The 23,384-nt window shown below is 46.6% G+C and overlaps 1 protein-coding gene across 1 annotated transcript in view; it reads left to right on the plus strand.

The window, feature by feature from the left end:
• LOC120907314 (forkhead box protein O) overlaps nucleotides 1-23,384 on the plus strand; it is a 59,177-nt gene that overhangs the window by 21,383 nt on the left and 14,410 nt on the right. Inside the window, exons 3-9 of the mRNA XM_040319060.1 lie at nucleotides 16,834-17,056; nucleotides 17,163-17,247; nucleotides 17,876-18,133; nucleotides 18,695-18,872; nucleotides 20,006-20,192; nucleotides 20,292-20,398; nucleotides 20,497-20,834. Of these exons, the coding sequence (XP_040174994.1) occupies nucleotides 16,834-17,056; nucleotides 17,163-17,247; nucleotides 17,876-18,133; nucleotides 18,695-18,872; nucleotides 20,006-20,192; nucleotides 20,292-20,398; nucleotides 20,497-20,718 (1,260 nt within the window). The 3' untranslated portion in view covers nucleotides 20,719-20,834. The remainder of the gene's footprint in view (nucleotides 1-16,833; nucleotides 17,057-17,162; nucleotides 17,248-17,875; nucleotides 18,134-18,694; nucleotides 18,873-20,005; nucleotides 20,193-20,291; nucleotides 20,399-20,496; nucleotides 20,835-23,384) is intronic.

The following is a 23,384-nucleotide window of genomic DNA, read 5'->3' on the forward strand; positions in this document are numbered from 1 at the left end:
AACTCGGATTCTGAGAGTCTGAAAATTGCTTGGAGTATTTTGGAATTTGTTGTAAGACGTCTGCAGTCTATGATAGTTCTAATTTGTTTCTGTATTTAGAGATGTTTTGTCTTGAAAATTGGGAAGAAAGCACTACCGGATATGCAAAGACAACGTGTATTCGTTTTGAGTTACTGATATCTTATATGTGTACTTATTTGGCATGGATTTTGATCCAAATTGCAGATGGTTCTGGGAAGTGGTGATTTGACTATGCCTCAGTTTCCTGGTAATAATCATGTCTAAACTCGTCCAATCCATTGTCCATAGATCCCTCACCCACATACTCTGTTTTATCAGACCGTTAAAACCCCTAATTGTAAACACATGCCGTAATCGATAAGGGAAATCAAGCAATCCGGCCTTTCCCTACATGGTGGCCAGATTTGACCCTTTTTTGTGTCTTGTGTCCTTAAATTTGCACACCCGTGAGATGTACGTATATCCGCGGTTTTTACCAACTGCGGCACTTCAGGTTGTTGCTTCCGGGTTGGTCAAGCAACCTGTTCATCAGGCCTACAAATAAAGCGCTTCCTCGACTGTCCATTTGTATTTTCCTACTTCAAGATCCATGCCACCCGCGGTACTGTTTGCCTCCGCTCCTCAGGCTTGTTGGGGCGTCCAGTTGGGCGTGTGTCAATTAGCACCTTCCATCCATCAGACCTGAACCAGCAGCAGATCTGATAAGCTCAGCATCACACCATCACCAATCCAACTGTGCCTTTGTTGTTGTGCGCGTGAGATTTGCTCTAATTTTTTTTTATTTCGCGCTCTCGATGCCGGACGCGCTTCTTAGTTATTTGTTTGGGTGTTGCTAGCGGGCGCCCATTGGCGTCGTATCCAACCTGGCATAATCCCTTCCCGGTTTAATGGTCGCTTTTTCGACTTTTAATAGCACAATTTTACGAACTTTGAATGACTTTACACACCCGCGAGCAGAGCTGCTCAGCGCCAAGTGGTGTGGTTGCTTTTTCGAATGATTCAAATCACTCAACGCGCTTCATAAAACTCGACCCATAAAGCGACCAATCATTGTGTGTCCGATCATGGTGCGTCCCAGGGTGGTTGGGAGAGATATTTGCATATTCAATTGTGCGTCCTGTGCCAGGGAGAAGACCGTCGGACCCGGATTCTGCCGGACGGTCAGAAATGAACGTCATAAGAGAGAACGAAAAAAAAACTCACACACATTTCACTGACAATTTGACGTTTTATTACAATTTACATTTACCCACCAGAGGGGGGGGGGGGGGGGGGGGGGGCACTGTGGGAGTGGGACAAAAACAGATGCCCCTCCAGGCGAAAGGGAAACATAATTTATTAACTTCCGACCCCGGTAGTCCTTGAGGAGCTCGTTGAATTTCTTTTCGCTGTTCGTTTTCACGATTCGCTCAACATTTGTGCGCGTGGAAATAATGCACCGGAGGAGTAGGAGGAGAGAATAAGTAATAATCCCGACGGGGCGACGAGAAAAGCTGTTCGAGATAATTGAAACGGAAGGTCCGGGAAAAGAAATGATACATAAAGTGAGGAGGAATAAAGATGTGTACACGCGGCGTTATTAAGAAGCGATTCGCCACGGCACATCAAACGCTGAGCCGATGCCTAAATCCCTCGGAACAGTTTATCACTCATTAATTTTTGACAGGGATTTACACGCACCGTCCTTCCGACCCCCGGAGGAGTAGTGATGGATTTTTGCCTCATAATGATGATGGCAGGAGGGGGAAAAGTCGATACAATAGGGAACGACAGGCGGAACACGCTAAAGTGTCATCGAGTGCGCTCTTCGGCGATGCAGGCGCCTTATAGGATGATATATCATATATGCCGTTGGGGGATGAAAAGCGATCTCCGGCCTAAAAGAAAGCAGTGGCTGTAACCGATGAAAGTAGGCACACCAACAAAAAGTCTGTGAAAAGAATTGCCCCATTGCCTTTACTTCAGCGCTCGCTCATCCCCTGGCCGTAGCAGAAGCCTCCAATCTGTCACAACATATCATTATTTCATCTGTCAATAGATGACAACAAAAGAAACTGATAAGTACTACCTCGGTGCCGTTGGGTGGGGAATGCCACGAGTCAACTGGACGCCAGTGTTGTAGGTAACATTAAACTGCTCCTTGAAGGTGCTGGGACTGGGCTTCCTTGTGTCTTTTTGTCCTGCTTCTGCAAGTCAGTTTACACCAACTAAGCAGCAAACCTCCAGAGTCGGTGTGTGTGCGCACACTTTAACACGATAATGACAGGCGGCGCTAGTCGATCCACTTTAATGTGTCGTTGATGGTGTGACATTATCGACAGCTTGCTGAAGATTTGACAGATAGCTGCTGACAGCTCCCCGGAAGCATTTCTTCCCCCCTCTCTTTGCGTTCCTCTCCAAGTCGATGAGTGTGGTTTGAGGACTGAAAAAAGCAAACAATTACCACTACTACCAGTAACACACTCCACACAAGCCTGCGAACCGGGGATGAGAAGCGTAAAAAAAGGTTTTATTTGCACAGTGCTGCCTGTTTCTGCTGCTCTACTTCAGCTTTAGGAGGTAGTTTGGTGCATTGAGGGCGAAAAAAGTGATGGCCCAGTCTTTTAATTGAATTTTCCACTTGCCGAGCTATGCTGCTCAGTGGGGGAAAAACTGGCTAACCGCTAGGATCCGGTGTCCGGTCAGTTGCTTATTACGAGGTTTTTTTTTTTTTTATCCCAGCTCATACTAGCACGCCCTAGGCCAACAAGAATAACCTATCTAGGGAGACGGCAGCTAGAACCGATTTTTTCCCGCAACTTTGGTGGTGTTGGTCGCTTCTTTACCCGTTGTAATCCCGTGCACGCGAAGGATTGGAAGCGGAAACGATTGAATTATAATGTAATCGACCTCTACTGCACTGGAGGGGAGGCTGGCGTGTTCGTTTAAACCGCGTCGTCGTGTGTTCTTACACCGGATACACGCTAATTGATCGGCAAAGGATAGAGGGACTATTAGCGCGTCCTGGTTTATATCCCCGCAGACACACCGGGTGATGCAATTGAGAAGTTTGATTAGATTTTTTTTTGACGTTCCTAGTTTCCTTTTTTTTAATCTATCAAGCGTGCACCGGAGTGCATGGTCGGTAGTATTTTTGTATGGTTGGTGCCGTGACCAGGATTAAAATCCGGCTAAATGAGATTATATCTAGCAAGAGGAGCGCTAAATGATCACATTACGTCAGGTACTACACCAAATTCCACCATCTTTGAGGAACGTTGTAGATTTGTGTTGCTAAGAGGTAAAAGGCACCATAACAGTGTTGAATTAATCTGAAAAATCTATGAAATACTTGAGAGTGCTATGTTATTTGCAATGCTTGAATTCCCAGTGACAGTAAAAAACTATTTATGTTTGACTAACAAAAACGGAACCAACAAATATTACGCTGGATAAGATTTCATACTTTGGTTATTAATTCCATCACTTCACCCTCCTTCATGGTGCCACCATATCTCATCCTCCTAATAGTTGACACCTGCAATTTTAGTGCAACCTTGTGCTCTAGCGGTGCTCTTGCATCGAATATTACACCGAAGGTAAATCTTTACCATTGGCCCCAGAGCTGCCCTTAGTGCGGAACTTTCTTTGCAAACTTTGGTGCCGCAAAAGAGAAGGATACGCGCATCGACTCTGGTACACCTTGCTGCGCTACTGAACAGGGAGAAATGGTGTGCTATGGTTGCGGGGGAGGTTGTGGGATTAGTTTTTTACGACGCAATGCAAACGTGAACTATATTTCCCCCGGGAGGCGGTAAAGCATGTGGTAGTGGGGTAGTGTGCATGGTATGGTGGCAGACACAGCATAAACTAATTCAATATTGGGCAAGTTTTACCGCGCCCCGTGTGCTTGCGAGTGCATTTGGCCCCGGGACTGATGTTGTTTGATGCTGTTGCTGCTACTGCACTCCCAGAGAGTATAGACGGATGGGCGATAGAGCGGGAGGGAGAAATAGAGAGAGAGATAAAGAGACTCGATGAAGGCTATAGGGGTACTGAGTTCTGCTCATGCATATGATAATTTGATATTTCAAATGTAAAATCGGTTCGTACGGTGTTTGTGTGCGTGTGCCTGTCTGTGGATACATACCTGGAATGGTTGAAGTGGAGTCAATTTTTGGTGGCACGACTCTTGTCGCTTGACTCTCGATGGAGCTGCTGTGCTGCTTTTGGAGTGTTTATTCTTGCTCAAAGTTTGCAGGAAAAGAAGAAGTTACGGGAGATCCAAGGTAGGATCACACACGGATCTCACAGAGTGGGACGCGATGGGGGTGGGAACGAGAAAAGTAAATAAAAATGTCCGCGTCTGATGTTGGTAGCAAATAGAGCATCGAGAGCTGAATGGTCAGTGGGCATCAGATTGGGTGGCACATAGAAAAGTGTATCATTTTACCGTAGTTGTATCCCTCGTAGTTGTATCCCTCGTAGTTGTCCCTCGTAGTTTTCGTCGTAGTTGTAGCTCTCCATGTTTAATGTGGATGATCTGCCTCGTCCAATCTCCGAGCGGGAAGGCCTCTCAGAAGATACTCAGCATCAACCATCAACCATATCCTCGTACGTGCATCGTCATCAAAGACAGCCCGTGCTTTGCGTTCCATCGCTTCCTCATTTGGCCATCGAGAACGGCACAGGGTGTTACTGTGTGTGTCGATTTGGTCGTCATCCACTTCACCGATCGAACTGCTTTGCGAGCGAATGTAGAATAATTTAACACGGGCCCATCCGTTTGGATCAATGCGATTTATAGCACAACAGTGCCTTTAGGGAGAACACCGATGTCAGCCCAAAGTATCGACTTTTCAACAGCCATTAAAGTAAGAAGCTGGTTTTGTGAAATATGTATCGAACGGCCCGCGATAAGAGTGTAAAGTGGAGGGCACTGCATTGGACAGGATAAGGGAGAAAAATGGTTTCACCTTCCCCAACTACCTTCGCTCCGTCATGGGGTGCTACAACACCACCATGCCTTACGAGATCTTAGTCGTCGTCATTCGGTCAGTGTTGTAGGCGTCCGTGACCACCGTCGGCCAGGCAACCGCATTTATAATAGGCTGTTGTATTTTTTTCAAGACGCAAAACGAAAGAAAGTTCCTTTTCCGGAAGATTGATTCGTGAATAGTGAGTGTCGAGCTGGGGCGAATTTGACCATTGAAATATTGGAGATATTTTCCGCCAGCAGTAACGATTTCTGGCGTTGACGAGAAGCATACTCTCCATACATCGTATGGTGCCGTGACCAGGATACAAGGTGAAATTCAATTTCTTTACAATTTAAAGATTTATTTTGTAGCGTTTTTTTGCGCCCAGTTTTTGGTATTATATTTATAATTCTCTTCAGGTTCGCGGAGGCTGCCCTGCTGGCTGGCTGCCAAGATGTAGAAACACCGTGTCATGTTAATGGGAACATACTCTGCATATTTCATCGCAAAGTATCGATTTTTGCGCAAATGATTATTCATAATTTAGTTCGAGGAAAAGAAATTGCCTTTAGGTGGTTTAACATAATACCACTCAACAACGCAACAAAAAAAGGGAGAACTGAAATGTCATCACCAGGCCCGTGTGTCCAGGCCAGCGTCCGTTTCGTACCGTGAGAGAGGGGGGTGATGGTGGGGATTTTTTCTATCGCTCCACCCTAAAACTCGCTACTAAGTGAGGCGTATCGCAGCCCAAAGAAATATGTCGTCCGATATCTTGGCTGCTGCCCGTTTGTTAAGTGAACAATCTTTTTAAAATTGAAATTAAAATGCTTGAATAGTGGCTGAAAAAAAGAAGACGTAAATCCCACAGAGTTAGTAGCCATTTCCCCTATCCCCCTTTGTGGTCTGCAACGGGCGGATGATGATGGCGATGGCGATGGCGTTGGTGATACGATTCGAGGAAAATTAATCATGCTTCCATAAACCGAAGTTATGGTGGGTTTATGCCGTTTTGCGCGGCACAAACTGGCTCGGTCGGTCCGTCGTTTGCCCTGATAACTTCATTACTGTTTGTGTGTGTGTATGCGAGGTCGACACTTTCCCTTCTTCCCTAGAACGTCTCCACTAACAGCCCGTGCCGCGCTGCTGCTGCTGTGGTGCCCTTTGATCCGATTGTGTAAATCTCAACAATCTCCTCTGCCTCGCTAAGCCCGTGACAATTGTGCGGGGAGAGCTTGTCGGGCAAAGTGTTTATGGGTTCAACAGTGTTATAGATCCCTTTCCCTTCCCTTGATTCCGTTCCGAGCTTGAGAAAAGGGTCGTCAATGATTCTTCCGTCAACGATTCGCTGAATGAAGCTGAATGTTTACGGCTAGGGGTAGCTTCTTAGGAAAATGCAGTGTGGTAAAATGCAAAAATCTCTACCACAGAGAATGCTGATAAGCCTCCCTTTCGCAGTGAATGCCAGGGAAAAGGGCAAAGAATGAACTATTTCAAACTAATTTTATGCTCATAACCAACAAAAATGTTAAACGTAGTTCAAACTCTCCAGCAACATTCCAAATAGCACATTCCCGGAATAGCGTACAAAGAAATCCTCGAATAACTTCGCGTGACACAGTACAACACGTGGTTTTGTGTCACGCTTGGAATGTCCCTTGGAATGCGACAGCGTGTCGGCAAACTCCTCCGCATCGACTGCTGGGATTTCCCCCTTTATGCAGCCCAGCTTGTGTCCTACAATTTCTCTACATATTCCCCCCTGGCGAAGGCGGAAGTCTCGTCCCCCGAGATGGTAGTATTCATCCTGCGTCCATTTCCCAGTGCCATAGTCTGCGACGTCCCTCTATCTGTGTGTGTGCGTGTGTATACAAACGAACACACAGCGGGTGACACTGGCTGGCACTTGCGAATCATCAGTAGCAGTTTTGAATTTGCCAATATCCGTACTGCTTCTATTTTTTGTCCTCTACTGCCAGAGATACTGGGCCCCATCCACTGTACTGTCTCTCACGCCGGAGTCCACGCTCCACGGGTGAAGAGTACCTTTCACTCGCGTTCTTTTTCCTGTAGCTCTGGTTTGGCCCATGCCTTCATTCTTTTTCTGTCCCCCCACCGGTCTCTCCCACACATCCACCGCCACAACGGGATTCCTGTGGCCACCCGCCCGGGAGAGATTGAAGATTGGAGGCGCCACCTAGACGTTGAGTTTCAGATTAATGGATCATTTTTCTTCTCCACACCTCCGCCGCCTCGGGAAATTCCCAACTTGCTCCAGCGGCAAGACCAATGTTGGGGAGAGCATCCTTTCTACTTTTTATTCTTTTTTATATATGTGTGATTGTGTGTGTGTGGTTGTGGGAGGGTGTGGAACATCGAACTTTTTCGCCTTCGATCAACTACTGGCTGGGGCCGCGAGTGGGTTTGAAACTATGTGTCTACCTCCTTCTCGCTCAACTTATATCCGGGCGCTCTGGGGGACGCCGAAGGCTAGAGGCAGAGAACTTAAAGATTCCTCCGCCCGAACCACCCTTGCCCACCACCACCACCTTCACCTACCCGGTGAGAGGTTGATATACGTGAGAAAGTGTCCCTTTTTGTGTGTGCGCGAGCTTCCACGGTTGCGTCAGGAGCGCAGTGCTGGCTCTTCCGGGTTGAGCTTGAGAGTAGAAAGAAATGAAGGGAAGAATAAAAAAAATGCCGCTCCAAGAATAAAAAGCCGAGGCTCAATGGAACGGAAACACGTGGAGGGACGGGAGGAGCGTCACGGTTCCGGCGTCAGCATCTCCAGTCAGCCCTAAATGCAAACCAACAACCTCGCCCCCCCGGTGCCTCGCTTAGACACACGGTGCAGAAACAACTTCTTCTCCTTTCGGTGTGTGCGACAGGGAAAGTTTTCGATAGTGGCAATTCAATGCCCCCCTTGCCCCACCTCACAGCCCTTGCCCGTGGGCCATTTGTGTCCGTTTCTGCGGCGTGGCGGTTTTGTTTCACGCTGCCCTTTCCTTCCTTCGTCGCCCTTCGATTTCGGTTCCTGCTTCCGGGTAGGTGCGTACATGTGTGTGTGCGTACATGGGGCAGGACTCTGAGCGGGACTGGGGAATAAATTTATAGATATATCGATAAATTGTTCCGTTTTTGCTTACACTAGACGCGGGTGCGTTGCTGCTGCGTTTTCCTGTCTGTGTGTGTGTGTGTGCTCCGGATGAGGTGGAAAATTGGAGTCGTCGGACAATACTTTGTGTGTATTGAGTGGTCTTATCTCACTCTTTAAGTGGCTGCTTTAATGAATTGATTTATTTAAAAAAGAAAAAAGAAAGGCGGGGAAAAGATGGCAGGGAAAACAGTCGCGCAACATAAATGAATACGGAATGAAATGTTTTAAAAGCGACCATATTTCAGTGCATAATACATTATTAATATTCTTCTCGTATGAAGTTTTACATGTCTGTGCGTTCTTTATCGAATTTAACAAGCAGTAAAAATGCTCAAGTTTGATTAAATTCAAGTAATAGCTGAATAAGGTTCTAATAAATCATAATAATAAACGATAACAAGATAGAAACATCACAAGTAAAAATGGAAGAAATTCATAAGAACTTTGAAAACAGAAAATTTAACTAATAAACATGATAAAGTAAAAGAAAAATAAAGAAAATAGAAACTAAATCTCAAATGACCCACGTTATAATAAGACAAGCAATAAGAGGAATAATGACAAGAATAATAACAAGATAATGCAATACTCAATTTTGCTCTTTTTACAATTGGACCTTTCCTACAGGAAAAAAGGATTTTTGCCCTACATTTTGTATGTTTTACCATTAATCATTGTTATCATATTTCACTGAAACGCTGTCGAAAATGTATGCTAATTTCTAATCTCCTTTGGTAAAACCTTCTTCTATTTGTTTCCGTTTCCTACTTTTTTTTATATTCCGCATCCTCTCCATTGTGCTGTGCTGCCTCCCATTGTGGAATGTTCTCCGTACTACCCAAACTGTGCCGTGCATCACAATTCCGCGTGCGACGACCATAAAACGCAATAAACTATCAGCTATCGTTGCGTTTTTTCAGGGCCCGTCGGCTTCAAACTCCCATTATCCTGCAGGAATGTTGCCACTGCGAGGCGCAAAAGTTCTTCCTGCAATGGAGGAGAGGGTGTCGCCGACGTCGGCGGCGGCGGCATCGTCGCGTAGGTGTCGCCAGTGTGTCATGTGGCCCCGGTGTCTAGATGCCTAACGATTTGCGACAAAAACTCGAGCGCGCTGCCTGGCCGCTGCTTTTACAGCCAAACCGGGGGGGTTGTGAATGTTGCTGTCTTTCTCTTGCTGGCTGTTTTCGCTTGTTGTTTCCTTCCTCCATCGCACAAAACGCCTAGACACAGGTTGAAGGGCGCCGTCACCTGTTAAGCAAAAAAATCGAACTCGAACGAGTTTTAAACGATCGAAGGTGACCTTTTTTGTTCGCACTCACGGAATGTCCCTAACTCAAGGACGAACCTGGAACACACACAGGCGCATAGTGGTTGAAATAATCAAAGGATTTGATTGTGATTGCGATCAAAAGCGTTGCTTTGGGGGGGAAAAAACAAAAAACAGATGAAACGAGAAAAGGAAACCTTCGCTTTTCCAACCGTCCATTTTCCATCTCCACCACCCATCGCCATTCTCTTCCATGCTGCTTATCCGTGGCCATTAAATCGTATCGCTGGTTTGTCATCGCATGGCCAGCCTAGCCTGTGTGTGTGTCTGTGTGACTCCTCAAGTACGGCCGGGCGCCTCGCACGATGGGAATTTCAACAGCTGCCATCTCCCGGCGGTGGTGGCGCGCACATTCATAAATAAAAATCGCGATCGCATCGAGATAGTGTGCGCGCGCCCTCGCACGGAATATGACACAAATTATAAGTTCCTCAGGCCACTGGCCACACACACTGGTGTTCCTCCAAACCAGCCGCGATGGTGGAGCAAATTTATAAGACTATATCCTGTGGCCCCACTGTGTTGTGTGTGTTCTTTGGCTTCTCTTTATCTAATGTGCCTCTCACACCAAAACGTGTGTGGCGCTTCTATCGCACCGCAATTTCCACGATCTCTCTGCCTTGGGCGACCCCCGCCACAGTAGTTCCGCTATAGTTTTATAACGCGGTACGGCTGTTGCTTTTCCATTTCATTTGGCCATTACTTCCGGCGGCTGCGACGGGGCGTTGGTGCGACCGGGTTTTTCTGTTTTTGGATAAAAGGGAAGGAAGGAGGAGGAAGGCCAGCAATCCTGGAGAAGCGTGGAAGTTTTGATGCCAGATAAAAATGTTATGTAATTTGAAGCATTCGCATACATTTGTGCTATTACGTTACGATGGAAAACTGTTTCCCGCCGCTTGCTGGAGAGGTGAAATAAGATAGAGGAGCCTTTTTTGCGGCTGGGGTGGCGGGGGATGAAGAGAGCGGGAAGCCCGAGTTGCTAGGCAGCGATGGCGGCAGCAAGGCCGTGGTCCGTGAATGTATAAAGGATATAAACGTAAATTGGATAAATGAAGCATCTCTTGTCAACATTTTCTCCAACTTCCTGCGTCTCTCTCTCTCTCTCTCTCTTGACACGCTCGTTTCGCGCGAAACTAGTTAGACCAAGTGGAATAAAAATGTAACACATCCGATCGATCTGGGTCGCGGCTGAGTTGGCCGATTGAGTTATCAGCCGAGGGTCTCGTTGCCGCGCCGCTCATAATTTGTTACTCGTGTGTCCAACTTTGCTCGTACGAAAAATCGTACGCCACTTTGCTCTGTACTAAGGCTAAAATGCCAGTGCAGTATCGACTTATTTAATCTATATTTACGTGCGCGTAAGCGTCGGTCTCTCCCCTCCCGAAAAGAAAAGGAAGCAAACGATTATGGGCAAAAGTTGCCAAACAGTATTTACTACTCCACCAAAACGGAAGTAGGAAGATTGTTGCGAGTTTTTCGGAATATTTCCGAACTCGCTGGGCCGTTGTCGTCCGGCTGTTGTGCAGCTTCCCCTCCCCCCCCCCCCCCTCGTACATCCCCCATAAAGCATTCGCATTTTGCCAGGGCTCCAATCATTTTTCAGAGCGGTGGAGGAGACGCATGGTAAGCGCAACAACAACAAAAAATGTGCCACACAAAAAATAATAATAATAAAGAGCGTGCGGGCAGCCATGAAAAAAGCGCTTACGATGACAGTACGTTATCGGAAAGAGATTGACTTTCTTTATGGATGGGTGGTGGTGCTCCCTGTCGTGCTAGTAGAATGGCCGGTGTGTGCTAAGTTTCGGGCAGAAAAAGGCCAAAACTTTAACCATTCCTTGAGTTCATCCTCGCAGAGAAGAGGGAGGGTGATTCGTGTATGTGTGTAAGATCATAAAACCTAATCAGTGTCACTGAAAAAGAAAAAAGTTGACACAAATGTTAATGTTCCTTTCAGCGATTGGCAGCCTTCTTTTTTGCATTTGGCGTGGAGTTTGGCACATACGGCAAGCATAATTGTGAGCATCGTGCAAGGACACTTGGTGGTTCACAACGACGAGGGCCGCTAATGTGTTTCGGCCCTTTGATTAATGCATTCTTTGTGTTGGGTTGGGAATAACCATTCCTGTTGGTGTATCTCACCATTACCACGCTCCAATTGCAGTGAGTAGTTGTCGTAAAAGCGATTTCATTGGAAAATCAGGAAATGGCTGCATAAACTCGGAAAGATGTAGCTTGATGTTGATTGCGGATACTCAATGAAAGTGCGTCATGACATGCCGAAGCGTCATGCGAATGCTTGAGTTGAACGCAATACTATGACTGACAAGCTGCATATCTCCCATGATGAATATCGTGATGATCAGCGACATAAAATGTCACTTGGGCTCCTAGAGTTGGTTGCAAAAATGTCACCAAGCGTGTGATAGTCTCACGAACTGTTTGAGTCTCACCTCTGATCATCACAGTATAGCTTGAGACGCTTCCATGATTTTGTTATAGTCATAATTTATCATGACTATGTCAGGGAACAAAAAAAAAATTCATGACAAAGTGACTGACCTATCGTTGGTTACTAAAATGTCACCAAACATGTGATGGTCTCACGAACTGTTTGAGTCTCATCTCTGATCATCATAGTATAGCTTGAGACGCTCACATGATTTTGTATCAGTCAGAATTTGTCATGACTACGTCAGGGACGTTTTGCAAAACTGCTCACAACAAAAAAAAATCATGACAAAGTGACTGACCTAGCGTTGATTGCTAAAATGTCACCTGGCATGTATTGGTCACACCAACTGTTTGAGCATCACCTCTGATCATCACAATTAAGTACGTGATGCTACAATGGATTTTGTTGCAGTCTGATTTTTTTATGACATTGACATGACAGTAAGATTTTACAGCACCGGCCTCTATAACGAAAATGGCTAAAAATCACACAAAATACAAACTTATGTCACGATAATGATACCAGACAACCGTTTCATAGTACTTTGCATGAGTTTTTCTCAACAATATTATTTATTGACTACAAATACCATCCAAAAATGCTTCAAGTATAGTCGATGGAGATGAATATTTCAAATCTTTGCAATCTCTTCAAACAAGTGGATTACAAAACTCTTTTTTTCTTCCAATCGTCTGTTTGATCCTTCACACTCCGCGATTATTCTGTCCACCACCCATCGTCGTCCAGTCCACGCTTAGCCGGTGGTAATAAATTTAATTATTTTCCATTCCGAATGGCAACCTACTAATTTCAGCCAATTCAAATTCACTTCTTGTGTGCTGTGTCAGACGTGATCCAGCTGCCTTGTTTTTTTTTTTGTTCTGCCCCACACTACCGACAGCCGAATTATTCGAGTCATTAAATGTGTATCAACCTCGCAGATGATTGGGATTCCCCCCTTGGTGTGTGTATGTCTGGACAGTTTGTGTCCGCTGTGCCGGCGGCGGCGGTGGCAGTGGTACCACATTATGCTCATTAGTTGTGCTCAATTGCACCGAAAAGGAGGAACATACACAAGCAGGAGAGTGAGAGAGAAAGAAAAAGTAGTCTGCACGTTAAAAATAGCAAAACCATTGAGCGCAAATGATAAATAGGAGGTTTTGGTGCGTAGAAAACTCCCACCACAACACCATCACGTCGCGCAACGCTGTTGAAGTGTGCAAGTCAAGGCGCGCCCGCACTTGCTGCCTGGTCATGCTGAGACGCGGAAACTTCTTTGCGCGATGGAAATGCCGGCCAAAGAACCGGGAACACTAACTCGATGCCAATTGCGGCTGTACTTTATATTCATTAGGAAGACGCACCGAGTGGATGGGGATATTGTAAGGCGAGTAGTCGGTTGAAGGATATGATTTGTGATGCTTTTGCCCTGCTATATCCGCAGCAAAGTAGGAAAAATCCTTGTTAATGAAATAATTATTACTTGCTACTGGTTACAAACGGATCGTCGTCGTCTTTCTGTTCGAGTTGGTCCCGGAGTTGGTAGCGGTCGTCGTCGGAGACTAATGGAATTAATTCCTTGCGGACAGACGGAAGCGCTTGCATTTTGTAATAAACTTACTTTGACGGCCAAGTCACATGCTGCCCCCCCCTCGGTCGTGCAGTTTTCCGTGTGGCATCGATCTTCAGAGGCAGAAGTTGTGGCAAGATAAAAGGGGTTTCCCGTCTCCATATCCCCAGCACGGTGTCCCGATTGAGTTTTGTCGCCGGCGACAACATACTTTCTCTCCGCCCCTTTCTCGTGCTGGTCCTCACCGCCAACAGCTCGTGTTCGATTAAAAAGTTTTATGCAGAATGCGATATCGGCACAGGCCACAGGGCTAAGGGGAGAGTGCGTTCGTAAGGAGTAGCGTTCTTTTAAATCAGACGGTGCGCCAAAAAGGCGCCAACCGTACTGCTGCTGCTGCTGCTGCTGCTGCTAACCCGTTCCCTAACGCGCGCGCGGAAATGGTTCGCTGGTTTAGGAGAAGGTAAGAAGCTGCTGCTGCTGCTGCTGCGACTATTTGGAGCTTCTTTCGCGAACAGTTTCGACGGTTGGCTGGCTAATGGCTGGGTGGTTAGCGCGGAAGGAAGGAGAGAAGCAGAAGGGCAAAATCTCCGATATGCGATAGTGTTCGAGGTTCGCGTAAAGTGCGCCAATCTTGCTTTTACGCTCAACTTTTTTGGGTCTCATTTTTTTGCCGAGTTTTTCCCAGCACAATTGTAAAGGAAAGAAACACGTTTGGACAAAATGTGTCTAAAAGGTTCGACCGAATGATTCACAAAATTAATTGTATTTAGTTGTTAGTAGTGCGTTGAGAAGTCAAATTCAAACTAGATTCGAAATTCAAACAGCTAAAGTCGATTAAAACGTTCCCTTCAAATGTATTTTTGCTTTTAACATGCTTGGTAAATTCCCACTGTTCTTCGATTAGAAACTCTTTTTCATCTTTTTCCACTTTCGTTTGTGAATTCTTTTTTTGTTATATGGTCGAGCTCCTCTGATGCTGTACTATATCCACCCCATCGCTTCTTATGTTTATACCGCTTAACTACACACTCCTATCTCACTACCATAAGGGCAACCAGCACTTTGGCGAGATCCTCTTTTCATCGCAAACCCCGAAAGATTCTTTTGCAACTAGGGTTGGAAAAATGTCTGTTTTCAAATAACTATCCCCTTAACCCCATTATGAAATCCGGTCTCCTCTCGCTCTCCACCTCTGAATTGATCCTTGCCACGGAGGATATATCATAGCGCGAGAGATATTCACCATTCGCGAACGCTTTCGCTATGTCTCAGCTCAAGCTCAGCCCGGTTGCTGCTTATCGGCTTACATAACCTTCTTTTTGTGTGTGTGTGTGTATGTGTGTTGCCATCCCTGACCGTCTTATGAATCCATTTGGAGCGGCGGCAGCGCGATAGAGACAGCATTAAAGTGCGATTTAATGAAGTTATACACTTTTAATATAGTCTGATTAATGCCTCCAGAGGGCTGATAATTGAAAAGAATTGTTCTGAAAGCTTTTGCCGCTGGAAGCAAAAGGCTCGCTCCACTTCTCGCCGAGGATCGCTTTCGCTCGTGGAGAGTTTACAAGTTTTTCTCAATTTTTCTGCGTTCCTATTCTTTGTTACTTGTTATCTGGAAAGTGGAATGGAGTTTTTTGCTTCTTCTGCTGCTGGAATGTGTAGTGGTGGTCATCGCCGTCCTCGTGCTTACCGGAGAGTGAAGATGACTTTCATCGCCTGTGTTTCCTTTTTTTTTGTTTTTTTTTCTTTCCATTTGACTGCAGAGAAGCAATCTTACTGCTTTTTTTCCTCTGCTAAATATGTTTCCAACCCCCACCGATTGTACAACATTTCTATTAGCCCCCTGTTGGGTACATTTCGATCTGCTACACTCCAGACAACGTCATAAGTTTTATCCTTTCATCAGCGCATCGGTGTTCTGTGTCCTTTTTGCTTCTTTCTTACTTCATTCCCTTGATCCCTTGCTCTGCTGCTGGCTCGCTTTTGTTTTTGAGAACATTTTTCACTTGTTTTTTTCCTAAGAAAAGCGGGAAGTTTTTTCTTCCACGCTTAAGATATGGAAGCAAAACTTTTCATCGACGTTTCAAAATTAATAACGCTAAAACGGACATCGATTGATATGAAACAAGATATAAACCCCGTTTTCTAGTGTTAGCCAGTACACGTGTTGACGGTTGGCTTTCAGGAAGAAAGTTGATCGGTGTTATTAATGACTTTTCGTGTTTTATGATCCTGGGTGTGTTGGTGGAATTTGTGATTAATTTCGAAGCACAACTTGCTTGAGTTATTGCTAAAGCGTTTTTATCTCGTCTTAAGAGCAAGCACTAGGATATCTTTCTCCTAAGAGGATAAAAATTTAGTTAGTAAGACAAACAGAAAGTGAATTTATGATAAAACAATGTATTGAATGAAGAAAAAAAGCAAATGTGCTTATGAATTTTAAAGAATCCCTCAAGCAATTAATACACAACTACCACAAGTAATTTCACTCTTCCGGGGGTTTTTTTTACGGACAATTTAATCTGCCACGCACACGACAGCCGGAGACTTTTGTGAAATTTGCACTCGCCCTTCATGGTCGGGTCTCCGTACACGATTTATGTTGCCAATGGGTTGAGTTATGCGACCGTACAATTCACACTGGCAGTCGAATTTAGCGCCCAATTTCTTCTACGATTTGCCGATTGTGTGTGTGTTTGTATGGTTGAGGTGGAAGGATGAAAACCCCAGTGCCCGAGCGGAGAGATCCCTCCAAAGCGAAGAACCTTCCCGCGACAGCAGCCTCATCCTTTCGAGGAGAGGACCCTTGCAACAAAACCGGAAGGCGGTCGAATTCGTAACCTCTCTGCCCTATTCTGGTGGCGTTCTTCGAGTGTGTCTGGCCGGGGCTGCTGGTGGTAATTGAGCTGGCACAGAGTCGTCTGCTGCTCGAGTTTTTTTTCCCGCCGGTTCAGTCCCAACACCACGGGTTTTCCACGACATTGCCGCCGCAGTTGCCGGCCAAGGCGCGCCAGTTGACCATCAATTATTTGACTAAAATTTATTTCCTTCCACGGTGCAATAAATTTTCGTTCGTTCGGTTCGGCTTTCTCTCTCTCGCACTCTCTCTTGGTTCCGTTTTCGGGTGGATTTCGATTTCGATTCCGTCCTGCTGTGCTTTCTCCCAGGACACACCGCGGCAGAGGCAGAGGCAGTACCTTTGTGCGTGCTTTCTTCGACAGTTCAAATCCCCCCTCGCGAACCGTTTTGATCCTTTTTCCTTTCTGTGTGTGTATGTGATAGTTTGCGTCTAATTTCCGTTGTTTCTGACACCATTTTACTCACCTTTCTTCTCTTGTCTTGCAGAACTCGATCCGGCACAATTTATCGCTGCACAATCGCTTCATGCGGGTACAGAACGAGGGTACGGGCAAGTCGTCCTGGTGGATGCTGAACCCGGACGCAAAGCCGGGCAAGTCGGTGCGCCGGCGAGCCGCCTCGATGGAAACGTCCAAGTACGAGAAGCGCCGGGGCCGGGCGAAAAAGCGCGTCGAAGCGATCCGGCAGCAGGCTGCCCTCGGTCTGGCCAGTAAGTATATTGAGCCGCCCTGCCCGGCGGCGGCTAGTGAGTGAGTGAGGGTCAAGTGTGGAGCAGACTAAAACAGGCTTCTTTCTTTTCCGCTTTATCCCAACAGCCAACCCACTGAACGATGCCACCCCGTCACCGAGCAGTAGCGTTAGTGAAGGATTAGATCTGTTCCCGGAGAGTCCACTGCATAGGTACGGCCCTAAGCTGCCCCAGTACGGCGCTTAACATCGGCATTTATTCGATTTGATGTTTTACAACTAGTTTTTTTTAAAGTATTTTTCGGCAACCCATAAGATTTGTTATTAATTTTAAATGCAAGAAATTCTTTCCAACAGTAGTTAAGACGTTGTGTAGAACGTGTTTTTTTCAATCTCTTTCTATATTACAATTATTGCTTTGAATGTCTAAAGTAGACGTAGCGGCTAACATGATTGAGAATGTTGAATTGAATTTTTATACTAGTTCTGGTAGTTTTTTACCCTTTCTTAACGTCCACGTTCAGTTATTCATTTATACATCATAAACAACACTTATTATCTAGTTTGTTTTGCATTATCATGCAGAAAGTTGTATTCTTTTACCTAATTATCTTTCATTTATGGTCATTTATTGATAGTTTTAAGTTTATCATCATTGATTCAGTTACTTATATGTTCTGTTTTTCATTTTTTTCTTTTCTTTTTTTCTCTTTTGTCTTTTCGTTTACTCTCTCCCCTAATGTGTTTTCTTCCCCATAACTTATACACTGTTCAACACAACCTGCGCCTTTCCTGACAAACATGACGGCCACGCTTGGATCCCCGCTATATCGCCTACCAGCGGTAACTTTCAGCTGTCGCCCGACTTCCGGCAGCGCGCCTCCTCGAACGCGAGCTCGTGCGGTAGGTTAAGCCCGATCCAGTCGATCGTGGGCGTCGAGAACACGTGGAACTATACGGCGGCGGACGTGGCCGACCTGGTCGACAGTGCCGAGCAGGCGCAGGGCGACGTGCTCGAGCTGGACATCGGTACGCTCGATCAGCTGGCCGGCTCGCTGGCGGACGAGCTGACGCTGCAGCAGAACGATTACTTCAAAGGGTCAGTATGGTTTCATCATCATCCACACCATCCACCAGTTGCTCTGTACCGCGTCGAGTGTACTACTGCCCAAGGACGCTCCTCAAAATGTGATCGCCAAAATGGCGTGGCGCCTTTGCCCGATACAATACACTAGCCCCGTGTTATTGTGCATGCTTCTCTTTTTACCTACTGCTAGTTGAATGTTGTTTTTAGTCGCACCCGTTTCTTTTGATTGTGTTTTGCGGTCTCGTTGCAAACTCCTTTTAAACCCCGTAGTAGTTTGTATTAGTATAGTTGCGCTGCCCTCCCTCTTATCGCCTATTATTAAACCGATCTTTGTTCGTCGCCCTGCGGGCTTGAAGGAAACATACTACGTGCCCACGCACGCACACACATTCCCCCGTTTAATCCGTACCCCGGAAATGAATCGATCGCACAAGCGCCTTCAAGCCCCCGTTTCATTGCTCCCCGTCGTCCCCTTTCATCTCTTGCCCAGCCGGCCCATCGGAAGCCACTATTATCAATGGGTATTTCTTTTCCTACTTTCTTTCCAACCTACTGGCCGCACTACTGGAACAGATTTACGCAATCGACGGCGATGCACAATCAGCCACCGCCGCCACCGTACCAGCCGCCCCAGCCCTACTCGCTGATGGCCTCGGTCGCCCCGTCCTACGGTCTCCCGCAGCAACAGAATCAGTGCCCGATTCATCGCATACAACATTGTACCTGCATGCTACAGAATAATGCTCGTGAGGTAAGTTGTGGTGGAAAAATGGACCGGAGACAGAGAGTGTGTGTGTGTGTCCGGAGAAAAGTGTGTCCATTGTGTGGAAATTTGCCGGACGACGATTCCAAACCGGGTGGCAAATCGTCCGACAAACAAGCTTAATCCCCTCTGCTCTCGTCACGGCAATAGAGGGAAACCTGGTCGTAACACGGACTCACGGAACGTTGAAGGTGTTTGAGATTGTTTGCAGCTTTGCACCTCGAATGCGACGATAGCATATTGTGCGTGGTGTTGCTATCGGTAACGCTTTTCTTTGCGGGTGTTATGCATTCGTTCGGAGCACCACGACGACAATAATGCGGTAAACTTTGACACAAATAAATTCAATTTAAAATGCAACGTATAAATAAACGAGAGCTTGGCGTGGACAGTAAAGCCTCTGTTTGGGGAATAAGACGAGCTTTTCAAACTGTTCAAACAGTACTTACAAGTGAATTTGTTACGTACATAGCAGTGGTCGTACCTTAAATTTTAAACACAACTCGCAAAGACCTCGCTTTTTTAACTAAAAAAGGCCCAATACTGGATTTTTCTAGATGCAGTGCAGAGAAAACGCACTTGAACTAACAACAGTAGGAGTTTTTCGTTGCCCCAACCCATTAGGTGTAACATGTGTTCGCTTACCTGGTGCAAGAAGATGTGCAAACAACAGATTTAATGATTTACCGAAACAGTTTAAAAATAGTCCTTCGTTCTAAATTCATTTTAAAATTGATGCAAAAAAGAAAATCACGCGTTTAATAAGTGATCCAATGAATGGTGCAGCACGATTCAGCTGCGTTTTTTTCCTTCTTCTCACCATGAGCCGTAAGTTTGTTCAGATGGCTAGTGAAGGTGCTAAGAATATTCGCCGTTTTTTTAAAAATAGTCTCCCCAGACACTGCGAAAGCTTCCCCGTTTGCTTAGCCACCGAATTGTTTGTTCAACTGTGGCAGCTGAATGGCTGAAAAATGAGCAACAGAAAATTAGCAAACGCTCGCCGATAGTGTGCGACCATTTTCTAGCTCAGAAATGGCTAATAACGCTATCGGCAGCCCACCCCCCAACCCGAAACACGTCACCTAATCAAACTTGTTTCTGCTCTTCCTCTCCCCGCACAGAGCATCTCACCGGCGTCCGGCACCGGCATGTCGCCCTCATATCCGCACAGCGAACCGTCACCTGACTACGCCATGCTAATTGGATCTCGCGTAATACAAAGAACGCCCTCGTCTAGTCCTCCGCTAACGCCAAATACGATCTGCGGATTGATAGCGCCACCGCCGCAGCAGCAGCAGCAACAGCAAGGTAAGTGTGATTCGCGAGCTCGTAACCCGCCGCGCCTCCAACCGACAACCTCTAATGCCATTCGTTTCGTGCTTCATTCCCGCCCGGCCGGCCCCGCAGATCCAACACCGCAGACGCTAATGGGTCAAGTGATGGAAGCTTTAAACAGCCAAACAAACATCGACGACATCAACATCAACGTGGAAGCGTTTCCGTGTGTGGATGAGGTAGGGGTTCACCCACGGGAGGAGGGGGTTCAAGGGGAGTGGGGTGGTACACTGTCGATACCAACTAACCGATTTTCCGTCTGTGCGCGCTTTTGCAGGTGCTAAAGCACGAGCTCAGCTTGGAGGGATCGCTCGATTTCTCCAACCTGCCACTGTCGATCCACAACAGCTACGCGGCCCCGAACAATTCCAACTCGTCCGACTCGTCGTCCGGGATCAGTGCGATGACCGCACCGTCCCCGAACCAGCAGGCGGCCGCACACAACCACGGCCAGTACGCGGCCCGCACGAGCGTCACGCCACCGTCCTGGGTGCACTAGGGAGTGTGTGATGGAGTGCGCGGTGCATGGAGCCGGTACCGATGGCGCGATGCGCGCATCGGTCCAGTGAATCGAACGCTTTTTCGAGAGCGGACCCAGTGCCCAAGTGCTGTGAGGTAAGCGATGGATCTTTGAGCTCGAAGGAGTTTGTAGGATTTGTGTTTAAATTGAGATTTTCTTTGGGAGTGGATGTCCTTGGTCCTGTTAAATTTAGTTAAGTTCTGTTTAAGTTTGTCCTGTTAAATTTAGATTCAAAAACTATCATTCCAAATACTTAAAATTATTGTGTTGTACCAAAAAATAGTTGTATACGCTATGGGGCGAATCTTCTTCCCAATAATACAGGGTTTTCCAGGAGTTCTCATAGATGTGGGACACTTTATAGCACTCTAGCACTCTTGTTGGACAAATCCAATAGGATTTTCCAAGGAACTTGTCCAAAAAGGGTGCCATAGAGTCCAAATTCCACCGTATGAAGTTCACTTCCAATGGGAAAGAGTCTAGGAAGAGTCCCACAACTACGAGAACCCCTGGAAAACCCTGTAAGCCCATGCGAGGGGCATTCATGCCAAGTCAAGGAAGGTCACAAAGTACGAGACGCCTCCAAAAGTCACCCGCCCGGTAAAAGTTTTTACTCGGTGCGTTGTACTTGTTGGCAAATGTGCGTGCATTCTTTTCCCCCAACCAGCAAGACAAGCCGCGTGTACACATTGCCCTGCGGGGCACTAAAGCTGTCAGAAAGAAGTGGCGAACAAGTTTGCCGCTATGAGTGGTTGCGCCCTCGTATGGAGGCGACCTTTTCTTTCCCCCTTATCCCCGCGAATCCGACCCCCGAGAACTCGGGGTGCGGGGAAGGCAAAAGTTAGGGCATAATTTGCTGATTGACTTTCTGGCGTCAGGAGAGCAGTTTGTCCAGAGAGCGGGCGGCAAAAGGGTGCGCATTTGGTGGGTGAACATTTCGACAGACAGTCGAGATTTGGTTCGGGGCTGCTGCTGCTGCTCCCGGAGCATGCCTGCTCGGAGGAGGCCGTGGTGGAACGGTTTGGGTGGGAACGGTCCAATCCAATCTCGCCGGCGATGTGACGACGGTCCTGTGGACGGTGTGAAAAGTTGATTGAGCGGTAACTTATGCTGTGCTATGCTGTGCCCCAATCGTCTTCGAAGGTGGTTTGGTTTTTTTCTCTTTACCATTCTCCCCATACGGTCGTCGGATGTATACGTTACATCATGAGGTGTGTCATGCTTTACACGCTTTAACCTTCAGCACTGTAAATCGCCCAGTCGACTTCCCACTCGACTGCTCCTGTGGCTCTGGACTGATATCCTGAAGTTTGAGGTTTTGCCATCAGAGTTTGCCCTCATCTTTCGTGTACGAACGTTGCCTTTAATTATGTGCCGGCAGCTAACAGCAGAAATCACACACCGCCCACTCTACCACCATCCACGCCCTAACATCGATCGAATGTCCTTCAGTAGCGCGCGCGAGAAAACATCAAGTTGGCGCGTCGTCTTGTGCCAGTCAGTCAAGCGTGGCCACCGAAGATGAACGATTACCGCAAACGCCACCGTGCAGTGTGCAAGAAGCCGTCCGGCGTCAAGTCATCGACGGCCGCGGCATCTCATTACCACCACCCTCCGTCCGTTCCGTAGAAAACCCCCCGTGGTGTGGTGTGGGCCGAAGCTTTGCTGCTCACCCGCTGCGTTGATTGATCTTTTAAGCGAGCGTGGCGAGCGTACGAAAGGAGCCGCCCCAGCAAGTGAGCTGGAAGGATACGGATTGACGATTAGTATAAATTATGCAAGAAATTATGTTTCATCAAACTCGGGCGCTCCTAACGTGGGTTGTTCGGGTGAGAGGGATGAATGAGGTTCCACTTCTACCCTAGCAGTGGTTGTAATATCAGTGGTGGTGGTTCGCCTAGCAAAAACCATACGGTTCGTTGAAGAATACAAGATTATGGAATGTTTTCTTTTTTTTCCCGCTCTCCTGATTGTGCTCTCCCTTGCTTGCTTGCTTGCTCACCCGTGCGCCTGGTGGTGGAATCTTCCATCCCGAATTCGTTTCGCTCCGCCCAACCGAACATGATGTGCAACTATATGCATAAAACAAGACTTGGTGGTGAATGTGTTGATGAATTAAGGTTTCTTTTTGGCTGCTGTCCGTTTACTTTCATCAGCTTGTTTCGAAAGTTAGAAGAAAAAGTGAAAACATCCTAAAGCCATGTTATACATATTGACTTTCTTTTTTACGTAAATTAAAGAATATAAAGGAAGGAGCGTTTATTTATTTGAAACATATCCCATTGATTTAATTTAAAGTTTCTCCTGCGTTTGACCTTTAAAACATATTTGTCTTGCAGCTTAAAAGAAATTAGCTTGAAAATTACAAAATAAAATGTTACCATGTACGCATATAAGTCCTTTGGATGTTTCGAGGAACGTACGTACGCAAAGTTCCTTCTCCCGCAGTAACGCATTTCCCAGAACGGAAGCTTTTCGAAGCAGTATTATTCGGTATGTTGTGCTACCGCCGCCGCGCCTTGGTCTTATGTCAATCACTGGAGATGCAAAAGCACCTGGGCGCTACTTATCGGTCTCTGCTTCTGCCGGTCGTTGCAACCGTACGGTTTGCAAGTACGCGACGAAGCCAATTGAATTTAAAACAA

The sequence above is a fragment of the Anopheles arabiensis genome, chromosome 2 (assembly GCF_016920715.1).
Source record: "Anopheles arabiensis isolate DONGOLA chromosome 2, AaraD3, whole genome shotgun sequence".
Taxonomy (NCBI): Eukaryota; Metazoa; Arthropoda; class Insecta; order Diptera; family Culicidae; genus Anopheles; species Anopheles arabiensis.